We start from the raw sequence: 25,747 nt of genomic DNA, 5'->3' as shown, positions 1-25,747 counted from the left end.
TTTTTCCACCATGTGTATCACTCTACTCTGCCTTATTGTGCAAGCATTAATATTCTATTCTATTCTATTCTATTCAGGTGGTCAGCCCTGCTCCAGCCTGGGAGCTCCTCTGACTGTCTGTCTGGGCAGATCACCGTCTGCAGCTTATCACACCAGCGGCCTGCGGCACCGGGGACCCAGGTGCTAAAGCAGGTACACACACACACACACACACACACACACACACACTCACTCTCTCTCTCTCTCTCTCTCTCTCTCTCTCTCTTACACACACACACACACACACACACAGTTGAACTGTTCACATCAGGCCACCTCAATTAATCACCTCTGTCTTTCGAGCCCTGACTGCCCTCAAACACAAGCGCACACTCATCCTCTCTCCCATTGAGGTGTGTGTCTGTGTGTGTGTGTGTGTGTGTGTGTCTGTGTGTGTGTGTGTGTGTGTGTGTGTGTGTGTTAGTGCAGAGAGGGAGAGAGACGGAGAGGGCAATCTATCAAGGTGATCGATAAATAGGGACATTAATATTAGTAATGGGGCTCTCCTCCAGTCCAGTGAATATGTCTCCGTCTTTACGGTAAAATATGAATTTTTCTTGGCACCTGCACGTTTGCCGCGGGGCCGCGCGCATGCACGGGCAAGAGCACGCGGAGACTCTACCTGCATGCTAAAAGGAGGATGCACTGGTCTCTCTCTCGCTCTCTCTCTCTCTCTTTCTCTCTCTCTCATACACACACACAGTTGCTCTCTCGAGGGACGCTTGCGCTGGTCTTTACTCTCCACTTTCTCTCTCTCTTACACACTAACACTGAGATTGAATTTAAGGAATGCACGTGCCTGGCGCGTGCGTGCCTTTATGTGTGCGTGTGAAATTGATCCAGTGTGACTCATGTTAAAGCCCAGTGACCAGACTGTGCATTGGATCCTCGCCTCATCAATCATCCCCCGGCTGGCAGGCTATGCGCAGTGTGTGTGTGTGTGTGTGTGTGTGTATGTGTATGTGTGATGCGCGTGCATGTGAGTATGCATGTGCGCGTGCCTGCAACACATCCTCTCTTGACCCACACTGCGTTTGTTTGTGTCAACCAAATCTGTCTGTTCATGCGTTATAAAGGTCACGTCAAAGCAATGTCGCGTGCAGATGCTCCACATCTCTCCCATAAACATGTAAAATTGAGGAAAAATGAACGCAACGCGTCTGCACCGTTTGGTGCCTGCACTCTAAATCTTTTTTTTTTTTCCTCAAAGACCCTGAACACCCCACGACTCTGCTCCCCTCAGCGCCTGTGGGCTGTAATGATGATGTCCAGGGCAGCACAAATCTATAACAACATAACACATTCACACACGCGCACACATATGCGCGCGTGCATGTATTACCAGACATGTAAACGCACAAACACATGCACTGGCAGAGCAGACAGAAAGACACCCACAAAGCGCACAGACGCCCGCACACAACGGGGTGAAGAGGGAAGGGTTTGAAGGGAGAGACACACACAAAAAAGAAAGTTTCCGCTGTTGCTCGCGCCCCAGCCGGTTCAGACAGTGTTTAAACATCACTCACCTTGGTTCAAAGTGATCGCCAAAGTTATGATCCACAGAGCTGGCATGGTTCAGCCGAGCGCATTCAGATTCCTCCCCTCGGCTCTGCTTCCCCGAAAAGACACCATCAATTCCTCCCGACCGGGTGAATTTAACTGGAATCCTCTTTGAGTCATGAGAGTGAAAGAAGCCAAATTTAGAGGAAAAAAATCCGATGCCTCCTTTTCCTCTCTCCTCCTTTCCTTTCTTTTACTCGTTTCCCTGCTTTTCCCGTGCGTAAAATAAATCTGTCTCCACTTTTTTTTGTCTGTTCTCTCTCTTGGTTTCTGTCCCTTTTCCTCTCTGCGATTTAGATTCCCATTTAAACAGGACTGAATTCCTCTCTCCCTCTTTTCTCTCTCTCTCTCTCTCTCTCTCTCTCTCTCTCTGTGTGTGCCCCCCTCCCCTCCTCACATACAATCAGTAGCACACACCCCCTCCCTCCTCCTCCTCCTCATCCACCACCACCTCCACCTCCTCCACGCCTCCCCGCTCCAAATCTCCGTTTTGGGCTCCACAGAGCGGAGGAGGAGAGCGCCCCAGCGGCCACAGCGAGAACTGCACTGAAAACTTTAAACTTAGTGCACGTTTAATGTACAGTATTCTGCATGAGACTATGGTTTTCAGTCTTTTATAAAACATTAAATAAAAGTCATACAAAATAGCAACTAGTGCAGAATTGGAGTTGTCATAGAAATTAAAGGATCAATCTATTTTTTGCTTGTTATTTAAGATAACTGACTTGCTGTGTGTTCACAAACACATATTTTAAAGACCTTGACATCCTATTTTCTTAGACTCCTGCATTAACACAATTTTTTTCTACCACAGTTTGAAACAGTTTGGTTGTTTAACATGTCAGATTTCTTCATATCTGTCTTTGGCTTTTCTTTTCTTCATGGTTTTAGTGGGCGGGACAAAGCTGGAGAAAAATGATTGTCAAGTATTTTCATTTGACCAATCAAAGTTTTGAAACATTTGGATCAAAACACTCTTAATAAATCTAATAAACCTACATGGTTTTTATTAAGCAGAAAACATTTGTTTATTTTTGCAAAGTTTACAGTTATTCATAAAGCCATGGATATTGGAAGTCAGAGAAAAAATGCTTAAGATTTGAGCACAACTTTCAGAAAACATGAAAAATTTTGTTTGTGTATTATATCTCCATATATGACAAGATCTATCAGTCAATATGAAAGTAACCACCAGCCCGAATCATTGGCATTTGAATTATAAAGATTTTTTTTGTGCATCTGTTCTGCAAACATTAGGATCACTTAGTACCTTTACTTAAAAAAAATGTAGTATAATATATCCCCTGTGATTCACCACAGTAAAACTGACTGTGCCATTCTTATTGATCTCCTACAGACTGTTTTATTGATATTTACTTCACAATTTTGCTGCTCAGACTACTAAAGTATCTGCAGCTACCCCAACCTCATGCAACACTTCCTTCACTGTTATATTTCCTCTTCAGTCTATCACAGTAACAGTGATCTTATCACAGTATACGGTTTTTAAGTAGTAACTTACTCTCCAGCATCCATTGGTGAGTTTACAGTGATTTCTATTTAGTAAGTGTGAGGTCAAATATCTAATTTTCCAAAAACTTTAAAGAAAAATATGTTTTTCACTTTAATTCACTTAGATATTTTGTTTAGTTTTGACTGGATTACGGTGGTCAAAACTCAACAACTTTTGTCCTTTTTATAACACGTTTGCAAGGAAATATCTCCACTGTAATTCACACCTCATTACTATCATGGTGAAGAAGGGAAGCTGGAATAGTGCTGTAATCGTCTATTTTAGCACACACACAGAATGAACATCTAGCAAACTGTGAGGAACAATTCACTGAATTTGTCAAAAAGTGTCCAGCATTAGATTTTTTTGATTTCATAACAAGTTCAGTGGAAATAAGTCCTTCTTCCTCAAACAGCTAGAGAGTTTTCTGTTATCCATCTGAGAGGAAGTTACTGTGTAATTAACTGGAAGCATGTGTACAGTATAAGTCTGATTATTAACTTCAACAGCAGTATCAACATGTGGCGACAGTATTAACCGAACCACAGAGCACACTGATGTGGTGGAGGAAGAGAAAAGATAAGAGGAATGAAAGGAAACCAGAGAGGAAGAAAGGAAGATCAAGAGACTTTAAAGCACATGCATAATTCTGTCTGCAAAGTAAAGAATTATTTAATCATCTATTTTAGAACTAATGAGATAAAGACAGCTTCTTATAAAAAATGTAATTCAATTGAATCAAGAGAGAAAGTCAGTTGGTAGTTTTCCTAATTTTATAACCAACCATCCGTTGTCTTCTTTTAAAGCAGGGACTTATTGAATTATGGCACCACACTGCCCTCTAATGGACACTTTGTAAACTGCATATGGCTTTTTAAAACCTGTTGATGACTTAATGAAGAGTCATTCAGTGATTTTTGGAGTTGTGAGCTATTTTATCACATCCCTTATTTGTTGAAAAGATCATATTCAATATCTTTATTCACTGAGGAAACAAACAAAAAAGATGCTTACCCTTTGAATGGTCAAGGTTTACTACACAATATATACTCAGTATATTATAGTCCAAAATCCAATTTAAAGTATCAAGTAAGTGATTTTATACAAAAATTAATGATTAATAGGTGTTAAATGATGTAGACATCTGGGAGATAGTGAGATAAATGTTTCAAGTGAGTTTTATTTTGCTTGTTTGTTTGGAAAATTGATTTAGTTTGAGGAAATGTCAGGGTTGATTATTTTCCTGAAGCAGTGATATAATGCAACAAGAATAGGACCCTTTTTAGATGAACATTTTACTGTTTAGAATAAGATCTTATTTTAAAAGTTTCTGAACAGGAAGGACCAACAACAACACAGGTGAAATTAACCCAAATGCATGTTTATTGAAGTCAACAACTGAACTGGTATTTTTAACAAAAAAACAAATAAAACAAATACTGTATGAACATCCAACAGACGCGAACCCACCACGGCATGCGGTTGGGCCCCGTCCTGATGACATCATCAGCCATAGTACAAATTAACATACATGACAGCACTATTCTCATGTGATATGGATATTTATTCAAAAGGAAGACTTGTCATCCAAAATAATGGGTCTAAAATCAAAGTTTTAGTTATCGAAATAATAATACTTTTGTGAAAGCAACACATGTAAGAGTGTCTCCGGAGTCTGTTTGGGTCAATTAATACACACCTCACACTCATACACAAACACACATACACACACATATGTACAGATACACCATAGTCACAGACTTCATGCCTGCCGTGCATATTCAGATATGTGTGTGGATGTGTATGTACCCAAAGTGTGTGTGCAGAGTGTGTATGGGTGCGCTTGTAAGAGTATCCAGTAAAGGCAACACTATATACATGAAATTATAGAAAAATGGTTGTTGAAACAATAAAATGCGTAAAATTTCTAACCTCCAAGATTTGGAAAATCTAATTTAAAAAAAAAGAAGAAAAATAAATGATTATCAATTGAATTGAAATGAAAACATTGAAGATTATGCACACCTTTTACAAAACATAATTTAAAAATCAATTTGTTTATACTACAAAAATAAAGAGATGACTGGCAGCTAGTGTGCGACTGCCTGAAGAGGAGTTGAGTGGAGTGTTGGGGCAGGACAGCTCGGTCTGACTGCAAAGAAAAGCTGCTGTTTGCTGGCATCTGGTGACAGCTAGTCATTACTGCACTGATGCAATGAAACATGAATAAGACTGACTGCACGTCCCAATTCAACGCCATCGTCCCCCTACATCGCTTTAATGCAGCAGTGGTGGTGGTGGTGGGGGGGCAGAATGAGTCCCACTTCATCAGTTCCCTCAGTATTATCCAGAGGGCTGCTGTGCTGAGGAGGTACAGACGGGTTTAACTGGGACACGGCGTATGTTTGCAGATCAGAGAACAGCAGGGGAGTCAGTCGGGCAGACCGCCGCTCTTGTCTCAGGAGAGATGCTTGTCGGCACTTCTTATCTCCAACACTATCTACATTTCCAACCTTTTCTCATGCAAGCTACATGCTAGCACATTAACTAAGACGAAGGACAGGACGATAAATTACAGGCAAATACAGGTCCATTAGTTTTTAAAAGACACTACACTTTGTTGAGTATGAGGCAGGTATTCCTTTCTCCATTCACAGAGCAGAATTAGACCGGGGGTTAAATACAAATCAAAGGTTTTTCTTCAAAGTGGACGATAAGCTCTGTGAGACAAAGCCCATCCTCTGGTCTGCAGACATGCATACTGTAAAGAGTGTTGCAGAGCAAACATGAGATAAACAGTGTTTTTGATTCTTCAAATGTTCCACTCTGTGTGTTTAAAGTTGTCTCCAGGAAAACACTGTTTAAGCCAAGTTTACTGCAGCGTCACCCAAAGGTCCAAGCGAGAGCTCGAGAAAGAAAAAAAGATCAGACCCTGCTTCAGGTCATATTACCCTTTGTCGTATAGCGAGCTTATAGAAACACCAGCCGGGCCACTTGCTTTCATAGCAGCTAGCTAGGTTGCAGTTAATGACAATGAGGGGAAAGGTACAAAAAGCACAATCCCTGAACGTTCCCAAAAAAGGGTGTACAAAAACTATCACAGACATAAGTGTCTACGGGTAGACTGACAACAGCAAATGGATTCCTCTCCAGAACACCCCACAATAATAAAAGTGCTGCAGAGAGCCATCAGCGCACGCCAGCAAACCGAGACGCTACTTCTACTGTACGTCTACGGACTCCTGAATGAGAGAGAGAGACCAGCAAGGAGAACCGGACATCGATCAGAGATGGAGGGGTGGGAGACGAGGGGGAAGGAGTGATGAGGAGAGGAGAGACCGGGTGAAGGTGGATCAGGACGCAGACGAGATGATTGATTAAAGAACGAAAAGAAATGGACGAGTGGAGCGGAGGGGGGATAAAAAAACAGAAGAGGACATTTACGTTCCTGAATGACTTTCTTCAGCGTTAGTGCGGCCCAGACTCCAGCTCGGGCACCCTGCCCACCCAGCCAAACCTTGGCATGTGTACAGTCTGGAGCCCAGAGCCTCTTAGTTAGATTGCAATCAATTTCCACGACCGGGCCAAGTGGAGCCTGCCAGTGCCAAGGCGAACTCCCAACCTTAATAAAACACTGTTCATTTATGGGAACCTTTTGCTAAGCTGGCGAATGATTCCTGCTTACAATAACACACACAGAGAAAGAAACAATAACAGAAAGGGGTTTCTTTTGCCAGGAAGTTTGTCATAATGCATGTAGGCAGTCCTGTTCGGCCCCGTGGTGGAAAGCAAGCGAGCATTTTCACCTCCCCGAAGCAGTGACCGTGCCAGCTTCTTAAAGGAAGTCATGATGTCACCACTTAATGAATTTAGCGCCAGGTGGCCTCGCCAAGACAAGCAGTCTGCTGCAGGGGAGAGATGGCGAGCCGAGCGAGTTCAGCGGGGTCAAGTGGAAGGAAGACCGCAGCGGTCCACGTGTGCCGGGCAGTGATACTCCAGGAAAACTACACCAAAACACTTTGACACCTTTCTCGAAGTTGCGTTCGACCGAGGTTTTGCTACAGTTTAGTGTTTGGGAGCAGAGTGCCAACAAAGAAGGGAGAAAATGGGAAAAAAGTAAAGAAATATCATCAAAACTTTAAACTTAAAAATCAAAATACGGGTCGGAAAAATTGGATGTATGGACTCCTGGACTGACAAACCGACAGACACTGTAAACCGTTAACACTGACAGTAACACACTGAGACACTGAGGAGAGAAAATCTCTCATAAGTCCCAAAAGGAATAAAAGAAAAAGAAAAAAAAAGAAAGAAAACGTTCCTCATACAAATATTTGCAGTTAAGGTTAGTTTTCATCGCAACATCATCGTCGTTATTTTTGTATTTTTTTACCCAGATATTGATAGCTTTGACTCTGCATTTCCACGCATGTAATAAAAACAGGCAGGCTTTTTTTAGAGTATATAAGTCACTGTAATGCAGTAACAGACTGTATGAGATACAGGAGAGAGGGAGAGAGAAGAGGGATAGAAGATAGAGAGAGGACAGAGGGAGTGTATTTACAGCACACCAAACATTTTCTGTCAAGTAAAAAGAATGCTATATAATTCTATATATATATATTTATATATGTATACTGGAGCCCCTCAGCTTGGTAGCGCAAGGCGGGAATGCTATTTTTGCATGAGTGTTGCATGTTATGTGGTGCTGCGTTGTGGGAAATTCAACAGCTTGTACCAGGGTTTGTGGGGATTCAGGAAGAGGTTTGATGGCATAAAAAGATTAAACTGTGAGAGAGAGAGATTATGTTTGTCAGTAATAATTTGCTTTGGATGGATTTCTCTGCCACTAGAATGTTTACAGAGGGATGCTGTCTTGTTGGATGGACAGAATGAGGACAAAAAACGTGAAAAGACAGAGCTGGTGTGGCTTAAAATGTTGAGGAGACAGGTCGGCGAGGTGTGAGCAGTGAAGTATCAGCTCGGGATGCGACTTACAATTTAGCTTTTTTTCTTTTTTTTTCGAAGGCGCTGACAGTTAGAAGTAGGATACGATGCCTGTGTAAAAATGTGTTAATGTTTCATTCAGAAATAATTCAGACGTGTTAGTACAGGAGGCTCGTGTTTGTTAATCGGAGCATCTACGAGCATTCAAGTCTGTGTGAGAAGAGTTTTCCCCAGAACTGACTCATGTTTGTATGTTTGTGTGTGTTTGACTTCAGTTCGTCCATATGTCAGTGCAAAATCTCACTTCCCTGTATCAATGCAAAGAGGGTAGTACCAGTTGAAGCTCAACTCATCGCTTTATCCTGCCCACAGTTCTTTCCCTCCCATCACCCCTCCAACCGAGTGAAGAACTGAAGCGTCGTGAAAACAAATGGAGGTTTTTTTCCCTTCACTCCTCCCCTCTCCCCTAATCCACGTCTTCCGGCTTATTTTCCTCCTCCCCCTCCTCCTGCTCCTTTCCTCCACCGCTCCCGTCCTCTGTCTAGATGAAGTACTCCTTTTTGTCCTCTGCTCCGGAGTGGCCTCCCTCTGCGTTGATGATGGCGGTGTCCGCGTCGGGGGCGTCGTCCGAGCCCTTGGCCTCGTGGGTCAGATACGTTCCTGTGGAAGGAGAGAGAGGAAAAGGAGACGCAGATGGTTAGAGAGAGAGATACAAGGCGGGAGGAGGAATAAGATTGGTGAGGCAGTAAAAGTCAAACATTGGAACGGCAAAATGACAAAAGTTCAGAGACTGTTATAAACAGCGGAGCGGCAAGATGTTCCAACATTAAGTCTAAATTATCACCCGGGTGCTTTTGATAACTTTCTTTTACCTGTAATCTTGTTGAAGTACTATGTAGTAAAGTTTCCTTCAGGTTGTGGCCACAGTAGGAGACACAAAGGACTCAGAACCACTAATAAAAAGGTGTTTATCTGGGAACCATACAGGATTCTTCTTTGGAGAGGCTTTATGTGGAGTTTTATTTTTGATATGATGGGTCAGAACTAAGGCAAAAGCCACTTGAAGTAGGGCTGCACAATTAATACAATTTTAATTGTGATCACGATTTTGTCCGCCACGATTAAATTAACCTGATAGTCTGCGATATTTCCATTTTAAAATGCAGCTCTCCTGCATATCTAATCAAGCACTTTCTACACCAGTAGTCCCCCAACCATCAGGGGGCGGGGCCATTTTTCTCCACTGAAAAAATCCTGGTTGCTGATTGGATAGAACACTAAGCAGCATTTCAATGATTATATATGCTTCCCAGTGAAATACATAGTATATATCATCACATCAACAGTTCCAATAGGTCATATGTAACTTAGATGTCTGAAGATGTCTATTAACTTCCAAATCAGAACTCCATCAAGCCTTTGTCATCCAAGTAAAATCCAGTAAAGTCCTGTGTTTCAGTGACTCTCTTGCTCAGTCTACATCCACACTGATATGAGTTTCTATTAAAACACAAAAAATTTGCCAGGCATGTAGCGTCCACACCACTCTGGTGTTTACAAACCAAATGGTGCAAAAACATTAGTGAGGACAGAGATTGTTTTAAAACTAAAATGTATTAGTGTGGATGTTCACAGAGAAACGTTATAATTTATTTTTGCCATTTTTGGCTGGACAGTGAAGCGGGGCCAGTCCTGTAAACAAAAAAATCAGTCCCTGACTTACTGAGTACGTGATGAAGTTGCATTATTGATTGGTGAGTGCTGGAGTGTCCCCATTGGTCGTTGCTCCTCCCTGTCCTCAAATAAATGAGTCCTCAGTTTCGTCCTCAGGTGGTTTTTACAGTGGCAGCCATGTTCCAGATATGTGCTGCAATTTTCGACCAAGTCTTGCTCTCATAATGATCATACTTGCACATTCATATCTCACTTTTACAGTGAGCATGAAAGTGCATTTTTGACATTGGAAATAATCCAAACTCTCATATTATGTCATCGACCATAAAGTTAGTGGGCGTCCAGAGAAAGTTAAAGTAGGGCATCCACACCTGACACCAGACACCATCTTTGAACAGATCTTTCACATATATGACCACCTGTTAGGACATGATCACATTTCCATGCTTCAGTCAGCTAATGGCCCTTGAGTAAACAACATTTGCTGATGAAGCCCATGGGAGTTTAATTAAAGCTCTGGAAAAAGCTGGCAAGTAAAAAATTATGTTGTTAACCTACTTTTAAAGTGATTTAAATCTTGGTCAAACCTGAGGAAGAATGGTTTTCCTGCCATTAAACTGTGCAGGTATTGTGTTTTGTTTCATGAGTTGCTTTTGCACTTCATTAGTATAACTATGTGTATTTATTTAATGACAGTGCAATGACAGGGAATGAGCAATTTTCATGTACTACATTCTGTGTAATTGCTCACTCCTCTACTGACCCGCAGTCTCATACACAGTCAACAGACAGCGCCGAGCTTCACACAATCACCCCCCAGATCACACTCTTCTCCACTCAGGTGCATTAACCAACCAGAGGGAGTCACTGGTGCAGCGACACAGACATGATCCCTCACAGACCTGGCATCTGTGAACACTGGCCACCAAGCGATTGTGTTCAATATTCTGGAGCAGCTGGAGGCAACGGAGCCGGGGATTGAATCTGGCGCACTGTGGTGGTTGATGTGGGCGAGTGTTTATCAACCGCACCACCTGGGTGCTGAAACGTGTTTAGTAGCATTTAAATTTCACCTGTCCCCTGCTGAAGCTCAGGAATTTGAATATGCTTTGTTCTTTGTTTGTTTATTTGCTAAAATGGTGTTTTGAGACCAGAAAAAGAGTGTAAAGGAAGAAAAAGCAACACTGTTTTGTTGTGTCCCACCCACAGAGCGGAGCACACGAGCAACACAGAAACTAACATCACGGCCAGGAAGCAATTACAATTTCACCACATCACTTTAATCTCCACATTTCACTATATGAAATATGCTGAAAGTGAATGAAATATTGCTGATGTCAGGAAATCTGATCTCACAGGAAGTTGTGTGAACCAAAATGTATTAAAAGGCAATGAATAAACATCCACTTATTGTCATTCATTTATTTTTTGCTTTGAGAGTAAAACAAGTCAGGTCTATGCTTAGAATTTATATTTAGGTATGAGTGCAATTTACATTTCTGTGTGTCCCTGCATTTCCATGCATATGCATGTTTGAACGTGTGAGACCCAGTCTCGGTACGCATGTATCCATATTTATGCAAGTGTATCTCAGTGTATGCTCATGCATGCATGCATGAGTGTGTCCGTGTGTGTTCATGTGTCCATGTGTGTGTGTGAGCAGGTGACCTTTGTGTCTGATGAGGTATCTGCCGAGGACGATGAGGAGGCAGAGCAGGATGAAGACGATAACAGCCACCACCCCTCCGACCACGGCGTGGTCCACCCCCGAAGAGGTCGACATGGCTGTGGGGTCTTCAGAAGAGGAGAAAAGGGTAGTGGGTGGGGAGAGGAGAGGAGAGGAGAGGAGAGGAGAGGAGAGGAGAGGAGAGGAGAGGAGAGGAGAGAAGAGGAGAGGAGAGGAGAGGAGAGGAGGAAAAAGGAGAAGAGGGGAAAGGAGAGGAGAGAAGATGTTGGTTGGTGGGTGGGATGGAGAGGAGAGGAGATGAGAGGATAGAAAAAGAGAGAAAAGGAGAGAAAGGGAGAGAAAAAGGAAGTCATGTAGTAAAGATAAGATGAGAGATGTAATAAGAGAGGGAAGGGGAGAATGGATGAGAGAGAAAGAGACAAAAAGCAATAGAAAACAAGTGAGAGACAGTGAGAAATAAGGGGAGAGAGGAAAGGAGAGACAGAGATTGAGAGCAGAGAAAGAGGAGGGGGTGGTGTATGAATATTGGTGGAAACAGGAGACAGATGATGAAAGGCAGCAGAAATAGAGAGAGAGAATAATGGGGAGAGTGACAGAGAGAAGGCAGAAAGAAAAGAAAAGAACAGGGGAGCAGAGAAGACTTGTCAATATATAATACTCAGGCACAGCGGCAAACCTTCAGAAGACAAAGACAAGGATATGAAAAAAAGCCAGGCGAAAGAAAAGGAGCCACCGCGTCACCCTCCATTAATAATTGTTCGTGACTAACATGCAACAGGACTCTGCCGTTTACTGACCAAGTCCCCATCACTGGTAGGAGCCTTGGAGCTCATGCTGCTCATGTCAGGTGAAATCCTCGCCCCTGCAGCACTGGTGATTTTCATATTTCACTGAAAGATTTTATGCATTTCTTTGGATTTAAAAAGCTGCTCATTATCGAAGAATCCGAGGCTGCATTACCAACCAGGGAATGCTTCTGTGATGATATGATTAAATACACATTTAAAGTTATCTGCTAGTTTAATCAAGCCATGGTGAAATCCCAAATCATACACGGTTGCCCATAAAGTTGGAATAATTTTGTTTTCAGACACAATCCTCTGTTCATTCACTTGTGGTTTCATTTTCATTGTTTCGAAGAGATTGATTAATAAAGTAATACATTAATCAAATGAATTGATAAATCACATTGTCACAATAATTTCATGGAAAGTGAATTTAAAAAATATTTTATTCCAACTTTAACGACTGTGTACACTGAAGTAGACTTTCTGAAAATATATTTTAAAAATATAGTTTAGTATACTTTTATTTTGTTTCTTAGCAAACTTAAAATTTGCATGAAATAAAATAGTACACTCTGTACTGTATTCAACCTGCAATTAGTAATTGTGTATAATGAATATTTAGAGTTGGAAAAGCAAAGAAACAAAACAATACAAAAAAAAGCAAAAAGTCCCTCTTTCTCTATGACTCACAAGTCATTAGTCATGTTTCCATCAATTCATTTCTCTGCACATTTTGCAGATTTGGATGAGAAAAACACCAAAATTTGATAAAACTTTCGAAAACGCGCATTAAAAGTTTTAAAATTCAAAATTCACTTTGAATTAAATGGAAACACAGCTATAGAGAATGAAGGAATTTATGGTTCTTTCAAAATAAATGTTTATTACTCAGTGCACCTGTGCAATAAGAACACAATCTTTTACTTTGTGTACTTAAAGTTATTCTTCAGTGTTCTTTTACACTACTACAATTAGAGCAAACTTTGATTTTACTTACGATGAGTTACGATGAGCAACTTTTTAAAAACAATTAGTACATGTACATGTGTTTTGTCATATACTTTTCTACTGGTAGAAATATATACTTCTAGAATGATTAAATCATGCTTAGATGATGGAAAAACGTACACATATTTTCACTGAAAGCTTGTGTATAAAGTTTACAATTCACAGCATTCACGTTTAAAACAAGCCCTTCTCTGAAAAGCTGAAATTTTTTCTGAGATGCAAGTTTTTCACCCAACGGCAGAGATTTGATATCACCCCCCCTTAGCTTGCCTCGCTTCAGCCACTTTAGCTACTTGCCCCTCAGAGAAGAAAGCAATCTACGCAGAAATAATTTGATACATCATTTATTTCGCCTGACTTTTCAGACGGGATCAGACGCTGGGTGTCATTTTGAAAGTCACTCAGAAAGGCACAACTCACAAGCAGCACTTCCCATACCAAAAAGTGTAAAAAGACTAAAAATAAATAAAGATAATGGAGGAATAGAATGGAGAGGGAGTTGGAAGGAGGTACTGGCTTGCACACGGTGAATATCTGAGGGGTTAAACCAATGTAGAGAGCAGGGACTCAACCAGTTACAGGAAGAAACATCTAACTTATACAACCAATCAGAGACAGAGGCACAGACTGACAACCAGAGAGGTAGACAAAACTGAAATGGAAGAAGAAAAGGACACTTTACGACCAACTGGGACACCAAATGATGGGATGAACGGCCAGTTTTGGAGGAAAAAGTCACATTTCAGCCAGTTAAGAGAAGTTAAGGGGCATGACAACAGCCAACCAGAGGCCAGAGAGAGAAGACGGGGGGAGAGGGGTGGTGAGGGGAGGCGAGACTCTGAGCACCAGTCAGAATGAAGCACACACACACACACACACGCACACACACACACACACACACACACACAGAAAGTCAAACACACACTCTGGCTGGCCGGCGTGGAGGTGAGAGGGGCATGCTGACGAGGCGAGACTGAGAATGAGCCCATAAATCCTGCTGTCAGCATCAAAGGAAAGCAGACAAGACCCAAGAACACCTCGAAGCCTGACCCCCCCTCCCAGCGCACACACACACAAACACACACACACACACACACACACACACGAAAACACGCACACACAGAAAAACACACACAGAGGAAGTGGAACACTGTGTAAATGACTTGTACCACTTAAGGGGTCATGCTTGTGCGTGTGTCTTTGTGAGATAGAAAGTGAGTGCCTGGTGTGAATGTGTGTTGCGAGTGTGAAAGTGTGTGTGTTTTGAGCCTGTGTCTGTGCATGTATGGGCAACAACAAAGCATTACGTGGGCAGGAGTATGAAATATTCATCCCTCCGCTGTGAAGTTCAAAGTGTCCCCAGACTGGATTTCCACCCCCCCAGAGTGACAGACAGGCAAAGACAGACAGAGCTACAGACAGTCAGACCTACAGATGGACAGACAGACAGGCAGGTGGACGAAAAGTTAGAACGACAGAAAGTCAGAACGACAGATGACAGGTGGAAAAGTTATACCTGCAATGTTGTCATCCGCTTCTTCTTAAGTGGATGAGTAGATGGATTGGTGGATGTTTAGATAGATGGATGAATGGATGGATGGATGATTGTTTAGATGAGTGGAGGAGTGTGTGTTGGAGGATTCGGGGGAGGGGTACAGGATTATCAATGGGAGGAAAGAGGAAAACAAGAAAAGAAAACATGAAACAGCTGTGAAACGGCCACACGAATGCCATTTTTCTTCATTGTGTTTCTTCAATTCTTGTCTTGCTGTCAGCTTTGTATGAGTATGTGTTTGTGTTTGCATGTGTGTGAATGCAAAACAAACTCCCAGTATCCTTGACTGCTCCACAATGCAAGCACAGTTTGTGTATTGAGGAAAAGAAGTAGCAAAGTAGTAACTTGAATGGTGTTTGTTTTTCCACTCCATTACTAAGCTTCTCGCATCTCTCTTGTTTGCAAGTGTGTGTGCAAGTGTGTAACTCAGATGGTTTTACCTGTGAAAGTGTACACTCCATTCAGCCGGACGGAAACTGAGGGAGTAAGGGAGGAGGCGGAGGGATTGGCAGTGGAAGGAGCGATGCTTGCAGAGGAGTCGGGGGGAGGAGGGGTCGGGGAGGAGGAGGGAGAGAGTGGCAGGTCGGGGAAGAGGACGTTGGAGAGGGTGGTGGTGGAGATTTCGGGGGTCGACGCAGCAGCCTCGTTGGGGGTGGGGGATGGGGAGTCGGGGGAGGCGAGGTCAGGAGGGGAGGAGGAAGAGTAAGTGGGTTCGGAGCCGGAGCCAGAGATGTCAGAAGGAAAGGAGGTGAGGGAGAATGGGGAGGTTGGAGAGGAGGAGGTGGTATCTGGTAATTCTGGGTCCATAAGACCTTTGGAGGAGGAGGAGGAGGAGGAGGAGGAAGATGAGGCACGAGAGGAGGAGTGGAAATGAGCAAGCAAAGCGCAAAAATGGCCATGGAATCGAATGAACGGGACACATAAAAGCGAAGGGGAAACAAGCGCGAGAACGAGCGAAAGCGGTTGGTTGGATGGTAAGCGGTGGCGTTGGTCATGGTGGCGCGGTTGGATGAGAAAAAAAAAACAACAAACAAAAACAGGAGGAAAGAAACGAAAGAAAATCAGAAGAGAAAAAAGATGGAAGAAGTACAAGCAAAAGCCACAACAAACGACAGAAATAAAGAAACGTGATGAAGAAAGTAAAAGAAGAAGACTTCCCAACTCTTTCTGTACATCACTCCCCCCCTATTTTTCTACCACACATCCCACTTCTGTCACTTTTCTTTCTCTCTTTTCACTTTTCCTCATTACCATGCACCACGAGTGTGTAGTCCCCCTGGCTGCTTCCGATGCCGTTGTCTGCATGACAGAGGTAGACGCCATTATCTGATTTGTTGAGCATCTCGAAGCGTAAGAAAGCACCGTCGGCTTTGGCCAGTGGGGGGAGATCTCCATCCTTCTTCTCCCATATGTAGGAGTTGGGCCTGTTGAGACAGGAGAGAGAAAGAAAGAGAGAGTTAAAGGATGAGTCCTGAGTTGAACTAAACATGATCTGCACTTTTTTCTTTTTAAAAGCAGAGTAACTAAAAAGTAAAATCAAAAGAGGGGTGAAGTGATGAGAGGAGAAGGGAGCTGTGACAAGTGCTGCAGGACAAAGAAAGAAGATGAAATGATCAAGGGTGAAGTAGAGATGGAAGGAGAAGAAATGGTTGGAGGAGAGGGGAGGCTGGGAGGAATGAAGATGGAAAAAGAAAAGATAAAAGCAGGGGAGGAGGGCAAGTGGGAACAAATAAGAGAAAGAGATGGATGTTACAGAAAGAAAACTGAGAAGGGACTGGGGGAGAGGTAGAGAGTGAGCGATGGATAGAGGGAGAGGGGAGAAGGGAGAGGGGGGCTGTGGCAGCAGACGGCAAAAGTGAAAAAAAAGAAATGATGAAGAAAATGATGGAATGAGGAACGGGCTTGGGAGGAGAGCCGCAGCTTGAAGAAGAAAAGAGATTAAAAGAGATGGAGGGAGAAGAAGACAACAGAACAAAGATCAGCGTTTCAAATCAGCCTGCGTTAAAAAAAAAAATCCATTCTGCATAACAGATTGTGTATGAGAGAGATAGCGAGACGTGTCCTGATAAAAGAATCAATTATGTAAATGCACAAGTCCTTAAGCGCTGTACAGTAATTACAATGACGGGGAGACTGAAACGGGGACAGACCTGAACTGGTTCCACTGATTAATCGCTGTTGGAAATGTGAGAAAAAACCCTCAGCGACACCTAAAGGTGCAATCTGTGAATTCATGATGGTGGCCAGGTGGCTTCTCGTGGTTGTACAGTAACCGTTAAAGGCCGGAACAATACATCTCTTGCATCAAGCGCCTTCAGACGAATATTTTAAACCCTAGTTGGCTTTTAAAAAGAAAAAAAGAAGCCCATAATAATTCTATCTGTTGTTGCTGCCGGGGGAAAATTCTCCAACTGAGTGAAAGCTAATGAGAAATATCGTCCTCTCCCTTGACACCTGCTGCTGAGCAAACACTTGGGAGACTGTGGACTTACTGGGAAGCTCAAAGTTTTGAATATGTATCATAATAGGGATATAAATCCTAAAAAAGAGCTCTAGTGTTCCGACAGCTGTCCTGAGGCTAATGAAAATTCAACCATGAAGTATTTAAAACAAGCGTGTCCTGTCCATGTTTGGCTACATCGTCTGGTTACCTGCAATAAAATGGAATCAGCTGTTGTATTATACCGCCTCCACATGCTAGATAATATGCAATTAACTGAACAATTAACTTCACATTTACAGCCTGTAATGGCTGTAGTGTTATTATATATAACACTCAAAAGTCAATCTCTATTATACAGCAGGTAGTTTAAGTGCAGGAAGCCGATTGGTCAGACCACGCTGATTATTCCGACCCTGCACGTCTGCAAACTGTGTTTTATTCTTGGCCATGAGCTCTGCTTAGGTGGAAACTTTTCAATTAGCACCCATGCATTAATAAACACTGTACAGAAGTCATGATACGCTCGGAGACATTCTTTATTGTAATTATGGGTACTTTGGTGCTGCATATTCCTCCCTCTCCCAGCTGTAATCATTATCACGGTAAAGAATGTGCTATTGGGTGTTTGTGCTAAATTATTAATGTAAGATTTGCTAAATTATGTTCGTGTTGAAAATCTTTGTAATCCAACCCGTATCTCTACCAAAAGTTTCTGTTGTCTGATCAGAAATTTTTATAGTAAGAGATGAAGGATAAGTCTGGTGCTTTTCACAATGCAATGCAGAACTGTCAGTACTTGACAATGGATAAGAATTAACACCATTATAATTAATAGTTAACAAATAAATAAATCATTTCAATAAAATGTATTGAAAAATAAATAGTAATTCATTAATTAAATAATGAAATTAATATATTAATAATTAATTATAGACAATTAATAAAAAATAAATAAAATCTAAATCTAAAAACAAGACACATGAAACTGAAATAAATATAATAACTACACTAAAAACTAGATGCAATAGATAAATAGACAAAAATAAAGACATACAATTAATAATAATAATAATAATAATAATAATAATATTTTACAACTTTTACATTTCAACTTAAACCACTTTTATTTTATGCTTTCTCTTAACTGATGGTATTTATTGTAACTGTTTTGAATTACTTTTATCTCCTTTATACCTTCAGGTGTCAAGATGTGTTACAAATGTTTAATTTACTAAAGAAGTCTAAGTAGTTTTTCAAACAGCTCGGAAATGGCAAATAAACTCCATCAGGAGTACATTGAGCATTTGTTGGGGACTATTTTGAGCTGTGGATTATTAAACATTTGGTGCATTAGTGAGTATTTACGGCAGCCGGCTGGCATATGTGGACTGACTCAAAATAAACCATCGTAACACGGAAGAGGTCACTGAGTGCAACGACGTGGTTTACTGAAGAGATCTGAACAGACAACACTAATGCAGAATAAACTATATCCGGCTTTGGTAGCAACAGGTGATACTTGTTAATATTCAGTTCATTGTTGCTTTTGGTTTTTAACAATAAGAGAAATATAGAATATGGGTGGCCTTTTCCTTTTTACAGGTTACAGATTACTGTAATCCTGTTACATGTCATCTGCTGCTTTCTAACCGCGGCAGTGACCTTGACCACAAACGGAAGCTGCTTGCACGCAATAGGTCAAAGTTTTACCAGGCTTTTCAGCTTTAAATGTTAAGTGAACAGTCTTGGTAAAATGACTCCAATCTCAGAAATGTGATGCAAGCACTCCTGGCTTGTGCTGATTGAATAGATGGGAAATATAAAAGAATGTAGAGCACAAATTCCTTTCTCTTCCATTAGAAAGCTCTTGCTGCCGGGCGTCAAGGAAACACAGTGCAGAATTTGATACGGTAAGTTATTCTTTTGAACCTGACAGGATGTGACCACAGAGAGAAAAGGGTGTATCATGGAATAGAGTGTGACATTCATTGAGTTTGATTGGGGAGGGCAGCTCGAGGGGAGGAGAGGGATCTGAGTGGCTGGGTGTGTCGGAGGAAAGGTGTCGTCGCAGTGATTGGGTTTTGACTGACAGCTGCGGGGGCAACCTGTATCTGATTTGATTGGACACTAGCTCATCCACAAGCAGCGGTGCACACAGCTGAGCACGCTCCCCATCTCTCGCCCTTCTCTACCACACACACACACACACACAGCAGTTTTCTCTTGTTTGCTCTCCCTCTCTCTGTCTTAGTCATTCGCTGCTTGTCACCAAATCTTTCTGTCTCCTCTCCGCCCACGCTATTCTCCGCTTCCCTCTACCTCTCCCTCTCCTGTCGGTTTGTTTTCTTTCCCTCTCTGCCTTCCCTTGTCATATTTTTTGCACCGATCTCACAGTTTCTCTCTTCTCCATAGCCTTGTTTTTTTTTTTTTTTTATACAGCCTCAGCCACTCAGTGTACACTTTTATCTAAAGCCTCTCTGCATACTATGAGTTAAGTGCATTTTTAGAAAGGGTGATCCCAGCGGGAGCTGAACCCTTGCACTGTCAGGGCCATTTTGAACTACATAGAACCATTTATTAGCATAAAACATGAATATGGTTTAAAAGGAACATGCATAATTCAGCGTCTGCTTTCATCCAGTGTGTCTTATTCTATCACAAATAAATAGATTTCCAGCATAGGTGGTCGCCAAGGGAATTGAACCCCTGACTGTGGCAATGTTCACGCCTCGCTTTTCTCCTGTCTATAATTTATCGACTCCCATGCTGCCTGTTAAAGCACGTTCATGCAATGACAGTCACCTCCTCCTGCCCCGCCCCCTATCTGTTCCACCTGCCAGTCAAACTAACCGGCTAGTCTTATTCCCAGCCACTCCTCTGATGAGCTGACAGTTGTAGGGAGTGAAGGGGGGCCAGGAGAGTAGAGAGGTAGAAAGAAGAAGAGGAGGAGGGATGGGGAGTTCGGGGGGGAAAAGGTGTGAGGAGAGATAGACGAGAGTTATAGGAAAGGACGTAGAGAGGAGGAGGAGGAGGAGGAGAAGGAGGGCAGAGAGGCATCGTGACAAGACGGAGAGCAGTGAACGAGCCGTGAGTGACACGGCGGCGCGGAGATACCCGATGATGGAAGGACGGAGGAGGCAGTGATGGGGAGGAGAGTGGATCGATAGGGCTGGTTGGCTGAAGGTTCATCTATAATGCAGAAAGGCCAGGGGAAAGAGTGTATTTGTGTGGGAAGGATTTAAGACAGGGGTTGCAGTTTGTTTCTGTGTATGTGTCTGTGAGTATCAGAAATACTGTGTATTCACCGTATCAGCGAACACGCAAGAGCTTGTAACGAGCAGATGTTTTTCGCTAAATGCGCCCGTGTGTGTGTTTATGCATGTGTCGTGTTTGAACAAGTGAACGAGAAGGCGTCAGAAAATAAACATGTTGGTGTGTGATTGCTCACAAGTGTGTGCAGACTGTCAGTGCTGTTACCTGCACATGAAGCATGTAGGTGTGAGTGTGTGTGCATGTGCATTATTATTGATTTTTTTGTGTATTGTGATTGCAGACCTGAAGTGTTATTTGACATCTTTTCAATTACTAAATGTGGGCATTTTAACATGTGTGTCTGCTTCTTTATAAGCTGTTCTAAAGTGCCTCTAAAAATCTATTGAGGCCCTCTGCATGACCGGGAATGAAAGCTTTGATTGGGGCAAGGACAGCAGCAGCCAGCCTGCTCTGTTTACTAGAGTCAGGGCTTCCATCAGTACATGCTTTAGTAAGAGAAAAACATATTCTATTGTGAGAGAAAGAACTGACTTGATATAGATGACAATCTTTTGGGTTGTACTCAAATATTTCCTTGACATCATAAAAATATTAAGAACTTACACTTGGTTCAAGTGATGGAAGTGAGAGATGACATTAGTACTGATGAGACAATAAAAAAGGCTACGAGCTCAAAGATAGTACATTAACCCTAAAATAACTCTCCACCCGAGATCATTCAAATACTCAAAAATACCAACTTCTTGTGTTCGTGTGAATAAGCAAGTGGAAGAAGAAGAAGTGTGATGTTATAGCATCATAAAAAAAAAGAGTCTGACCTTGACCAAACACAACATCCAACGATGGTTTCTTCTAACCTGCTGAGGCTCCAGCATACACAACACACCACATGCACTATCAGGATCTCTTCCTTTAGTAAAATGTGAGCAGGCGCAGCTCAGAGCGGTCATCTGAAGGTCACTGGACTCAGCAGTCTACATGTCAAAACATCCTTGGGCAAGAAACTGAACCCCAAACTGCAAAGGCTTCCACACCCTGCTTGGAGCAGTGGGGGGTTAGGGAACTTGCTCAAGGGCACTTCAGCCCTTAAACTGTCAGTCCTGGGATTCGAACCGGCGACCCTCTGGTTACAAATTGATTCTCTAATCTCTAGGCGAGGTTACGCCTTGGTGTGTGAATGGGTGAAGGCCAACTTGTGTTGTAAAAAAAACTTACACTATACAGATGCAGTCCGTTCACCATAACTAAAATTATCTTTTTTCTATAATATCTGTACTGTACCATAAAAAAGTCTTATATTTTCGGATTTATAAGGTATAAATGAACCCTGAGCCTTGTTTTTATTTCATTATTTAGTTTATAGAGTTTTTTGTGATGTTATATTGAAGTCAGTGAACAAACCAGTAATTCTGTCTTTCTATATATGATGAAAATTCAATCAGTGACTCTGTGTCTGCTTGGGTGTGTGTGTGTGTGTGTGTGTGTGTGTGTGTGTGTGTGTAAGGGTGCATGTGATGTGCATGTTGTGAATGAAATGTGTGTGCATGTGTGTATCTTACTCAGGGTTGGCGTCACCGGAACACTTGAGATTAAACTTCTCCCCCTCTCTAGGCAGATCGCTCTCAGGATAGATCTGCACGTTCGGGGAATCTGTAAGAGAAAGACAAACACACACAGACACACAGACACACACGCGCAGACACAGACACAGAGTATAGTTACATAACACATATTCATAACCGTACAGACATGCACACAGCACCGACAGTCTCATCCATCCCTGTCTCAAATCTACTCCCATCTGCATCCTGTAGGCGTCACCATCTCTCTGCCTCCCACAATGACATAACCCCTTACACAACGACATCACTTTCCGTCTGCGATGCAGTACCAGCGCCTCGCCCACAGGGTGGCAGCACCGACACAGACTCCAACGTGACTCCATTTATAGTTTAATTTCAGATGATAACCTGCTCTTCTTATCCACAGTGACTCAACTCTGGGCAAGTGCACCAGCAGAGGAAGGTTAAATTCCTGTGTGGTCATTATTACGGGTAGCTAATGTGAAATTATTGGAGCAGAGATCAAACTGCAAAGAGGGGAAATGTGCCTCTATTGGCTAATAAAAAAGGAAGAGAAAGGCCGAAATAAAAAAGGCAGCAGTTTGAGCTTTTTACTTTGCATTTAACTCTCACATCCGCCCCTCCTCTTCTCTCCTCTTCCCCCAGCATCCTCTGTATCCCCTCTCCTCCCCACGCTACCCCATCTCCCAGTTGACTCACACAACACCCGCAGAGCATGCTCGCTCCTCTTGTCCCCCGGGGCCAGAGAGGGATGGTCGACGGCGCAGGTGATGAGGGCGTTGTCGTCACTGCGGCTCACCTCCAGGGTGAGCTCGCTGCTCACATTGTATGTTGGATCATCTGGAACGGGCGCCACCACGTTTTTTCCTGAGGTGAAGAGAGACAAGATGGGGAGGGGACAGTCAAGAGGAAGGTTCCTGCATCTTAACCAGTAAAACACAGATATAAAAAAAAAAAAAATACACAACCCACACGCACTCACAACACACATGCACACACACACAGCAAAAGCTTTCTTTACTGTAATTAGGATGTGGTGGTTTCATGTTGCGGAACTGTACAGAACCGCAATGACCCCCATTTGTTCCCATTAAATGAAAAATGCCTTCTCTGTGCAGTTACCTTGTGCCCCCGGGTGTTTTGTTCTGCTATCTATCATTATATGCCACATACACTGTATGTCTAACAATGCATTTCCTCACATTTCTCGAGCAATATCACACCTTTTCTCTCAGTAAAAGAATCTATTTTTTCTGCTGACTCATGCGGTGATGTATACAAATGCTTTATCCAATAAAATGTCATCATGAGTTTTAGGACGACCCTAAAACTTGCCATCAAATAAAAACTGCAGGTTTATCTTTGCCTTTAGGACAGGCAGCGGTAACACACCGAAAGGTCTGAAGTGTGCAGTTCTCTCTGCCAAAAATGTGTTTATTGTTGGAACAACAAGTTACTTAGTGGAGCAACAGAAAATTAATCAACAACATTTTTATAATTTATTGTTTTATGTCACTAATCAAGCTAAAATGCAAAGCGTTGCTGCATTTCTCAGTTTGATATATTATTGTACACTGAATATGTTATTTCAGTTATTTCAGTTATTTGAAGACACAGTCTCATGCTCTGGAAAAGCATGTTCTCTCTTTTCTGATATCTTATAGCCTTAGCTATAAATCTATTCATCAAAAAGCTAATCTTGAGATGAATCAGGGATGAAACAGTTAGCTGCAGCCCTAAATTTGTTCCATTTTCCAAAGTGCTGTGATTGTGGTTGAATTGACCTAATTTACCCACTTCTAAAAGGGTATAAGCAACTACAACAACTGCAGACTGTGTGAGAACAGTTTGTCCTGGTAGCAACCTTGTTCATTTGGAGTCACGTAAAGAAAATTCCAATGTCAAAGCTAATTCATGGCATCCTCAAAGCTGCAAAAGTCAATGTTGCACGTTGGGAGCTCCAAATGGCAACCAGAGTTCACTTCACTACCCAGAACTCCTGTAATGCAACATCAGTAAACTGCACACAGCGGGCTCATGTTTACTAACCAGGCCAGCCTGTGATGTTTCATGCTGAAGGACACCAAAGGGACGAGAGAGGCCAAAGATGTAATGTTGCTAAGTCCAGTTTTCTTTGGACGCGCTTGCTCGCTGTTGCTTAGGAGACAGCTTGCATTTTCATCACTGAGCACGCAGAGGCAACCATACAAAGGAAGAGGCTCATATTTTGGCAAATAAAGACAATCTACATCATCTTAGCTGCAATCTGTTGCAGCCATATTTCGTTGTTTAAAGTGATGAAACAGGTCTGTTTTAAGGGTGTAAGTTTTAAGTCAAAATATGCACAGATTTTCATATAGAAACATCCCATTTGATGTTGTTTCCCTTTCCTTTCTTATTATTTTATGTTCCTGGCAGAAGCGGCAGCAGTCTGTGTAGGATAAAAAGAAAAAGAGGAACTGGGCAGGTGCAAGTGGGTCTGTGCAGCACCAGAGTTAGACAAAGTATGAAAGCATAAACACAGAGGAGACTGTCATCCGGAGATCGCACTCTATTGTGAGAACAAATATAAAACTGGGTGGTCAGACCGTGAAAGTGGTTGGTGAATCTTGGAAAGTGGACCAGAACCTTATCATTTTCTCTTGCATGGAGTGACACACACGCTCACGCGAGCACGAGCATGCACACACAAGCATGGGCACATGTAGGTCAAGCTTATGAATAACATATACACAGAGGAGGCAGAGATAGTGGCAGGGGAGAAGATTGGAAAACACACACTTTTTCCTCTGTCTGTCTCTCTCAAACACACAGATATCACAGATCCCTCCTCCCCCCTCCCCTCCTCCCCCTCCAGAGAACTCTTCAAATACCACTGAATCTAATGACATCTCTCTTTTTATTACCATAACCAGTCCTCTGACCCGCAGAGAAAATTAGTTTACTTTCCAGGTGCATTTCAATAATCCTACGCCACTCAGAGGAGTCTTTTCGTCACTGTCTGCCTCTCTCGCTGCCCTCTCTCTCTCTCTCTGTCTGCACACACAAACACACGAAGTATACAGCCTTTATTAAAGACCATGGATCTTCAAAACCAGACCAGGGAATGGAAAAATCCTGTTTGTTTACTCACTGACTCCCGTGTACAGTATTTTGCAAAATCGTACAATTGAGTTTTAATAAGTTTTGCAGGCCCAAGGGGTCATGGAACTGACTCAACGCATTCATTAAGGAAAAAATAAGATGCAGTCAGTTTAAGTGGTTTTTCCCAAGACGGCAGTGATGCACATTTCTTCATAATTCACATTTCCTCAGTTCATTATTAGATAATCAGGGTAGATTTGCATGTCAGCTGCTGCAAGCGGAGCAACAAGCATATCGGACTGGGAAGCAGTAACAGGTTGTGTTACACTGGATTAGGTACAACAGACTTGCCCCTTAAAGGGACAGTTCACCCAATTACAAAAACTACACGTTTGAGCCTTGCAGATCTTTTTTTCTCTTCCAGTCCAGGTTTAGAGATGTTCCTGTCTCCTCCCATATAAAATGAAGTTGAATGAATTCTCATTCTTCTTTTCACACAGCAGTGGAAAGTGAATTTCCACACATGCCAGCGTGTTACTCTGCATAATCCACAGAACAGCCTGTCAACATGTTTTCATACTGGGGGATAT

General features: G+C 42.4%; 2 protein-coding genes across 3 annotated transcripts in view; both read right to left on the bottom strand.

The window, feature by feature from the left end:
* Positions 1-1,914, bottom strand: part of kirrel1b (kirre like nephrin family adhesion molecule 1b) — a 76,773-nt gene extending 74,859 nt beyond the window's left edge. Inside the window, exon 1 of the mRNA XM_059344631.1 lies at positions 1,569-1,914. Within this exon, the coding sequence (XP_059200614.1) occupies positions 1,569-1,614 (46 nt within the window). The 5' untranslated portion in view covers positions 1,615-1,914. The remainder of the gene's footprint in view (positions 1-1,568) is intronic.
* Positions 1,915-4,477: 2,563 nt separating this feature from the next.
* The window catches only part of cadm3 (cell adhesion molecule 3), a 98,374-nt gene continuing 77,104 nt past the window's right edge, over positions 4,478-25,747 (bottom strand). For both annotated transcript variants that reach the window (XM_059344224.1, XM_059344225.1), the window contains exons 6-10: positions 22,773-22,940; positions 22,050-22,140; positions 16,026-16,198; positions 11,405-11,530; positions 4,478-8,722 (exon numbers count right to left, since the gene is read on the bottom strand). In XM_059344224.1, the coding sequence (XP_059200207.1) occupies positions 8,604-8,722; positions 11,405-11,530; positions 16,026-16,198; positions 22,050-22,140; positions 22,773-22,940 (677 nt within the window). In that variant the 3' untranslated portion in view covers positions 4,478-8,603. The remainder of the gene's footprint in view (positions 8,723-11,404; positions 11,531-16,025; positions 16,199-22,049; positions 22,141-22,772; positions 22,941-25,747) is intronic.

Source organism: Centropristis striata, chromosome 11 (genome assembly GCF_030273125.1).
Source record: "Centropristis striata isolate RG_2023a ecotype Rhode Island chromosome 11, C.striata_1.0, whole genome shotgun sequence".
Lineage (NCBI taxonomy): Eukaryota > Metazoa > Chordata > Actinopteri > Perciformes > Serranidae > Centropristis > Centropristis striata.
Note: the sequence above shows the minus strand (reverse complement) of the source record. Positions and strands in the feature narration are given on the sequence as shown.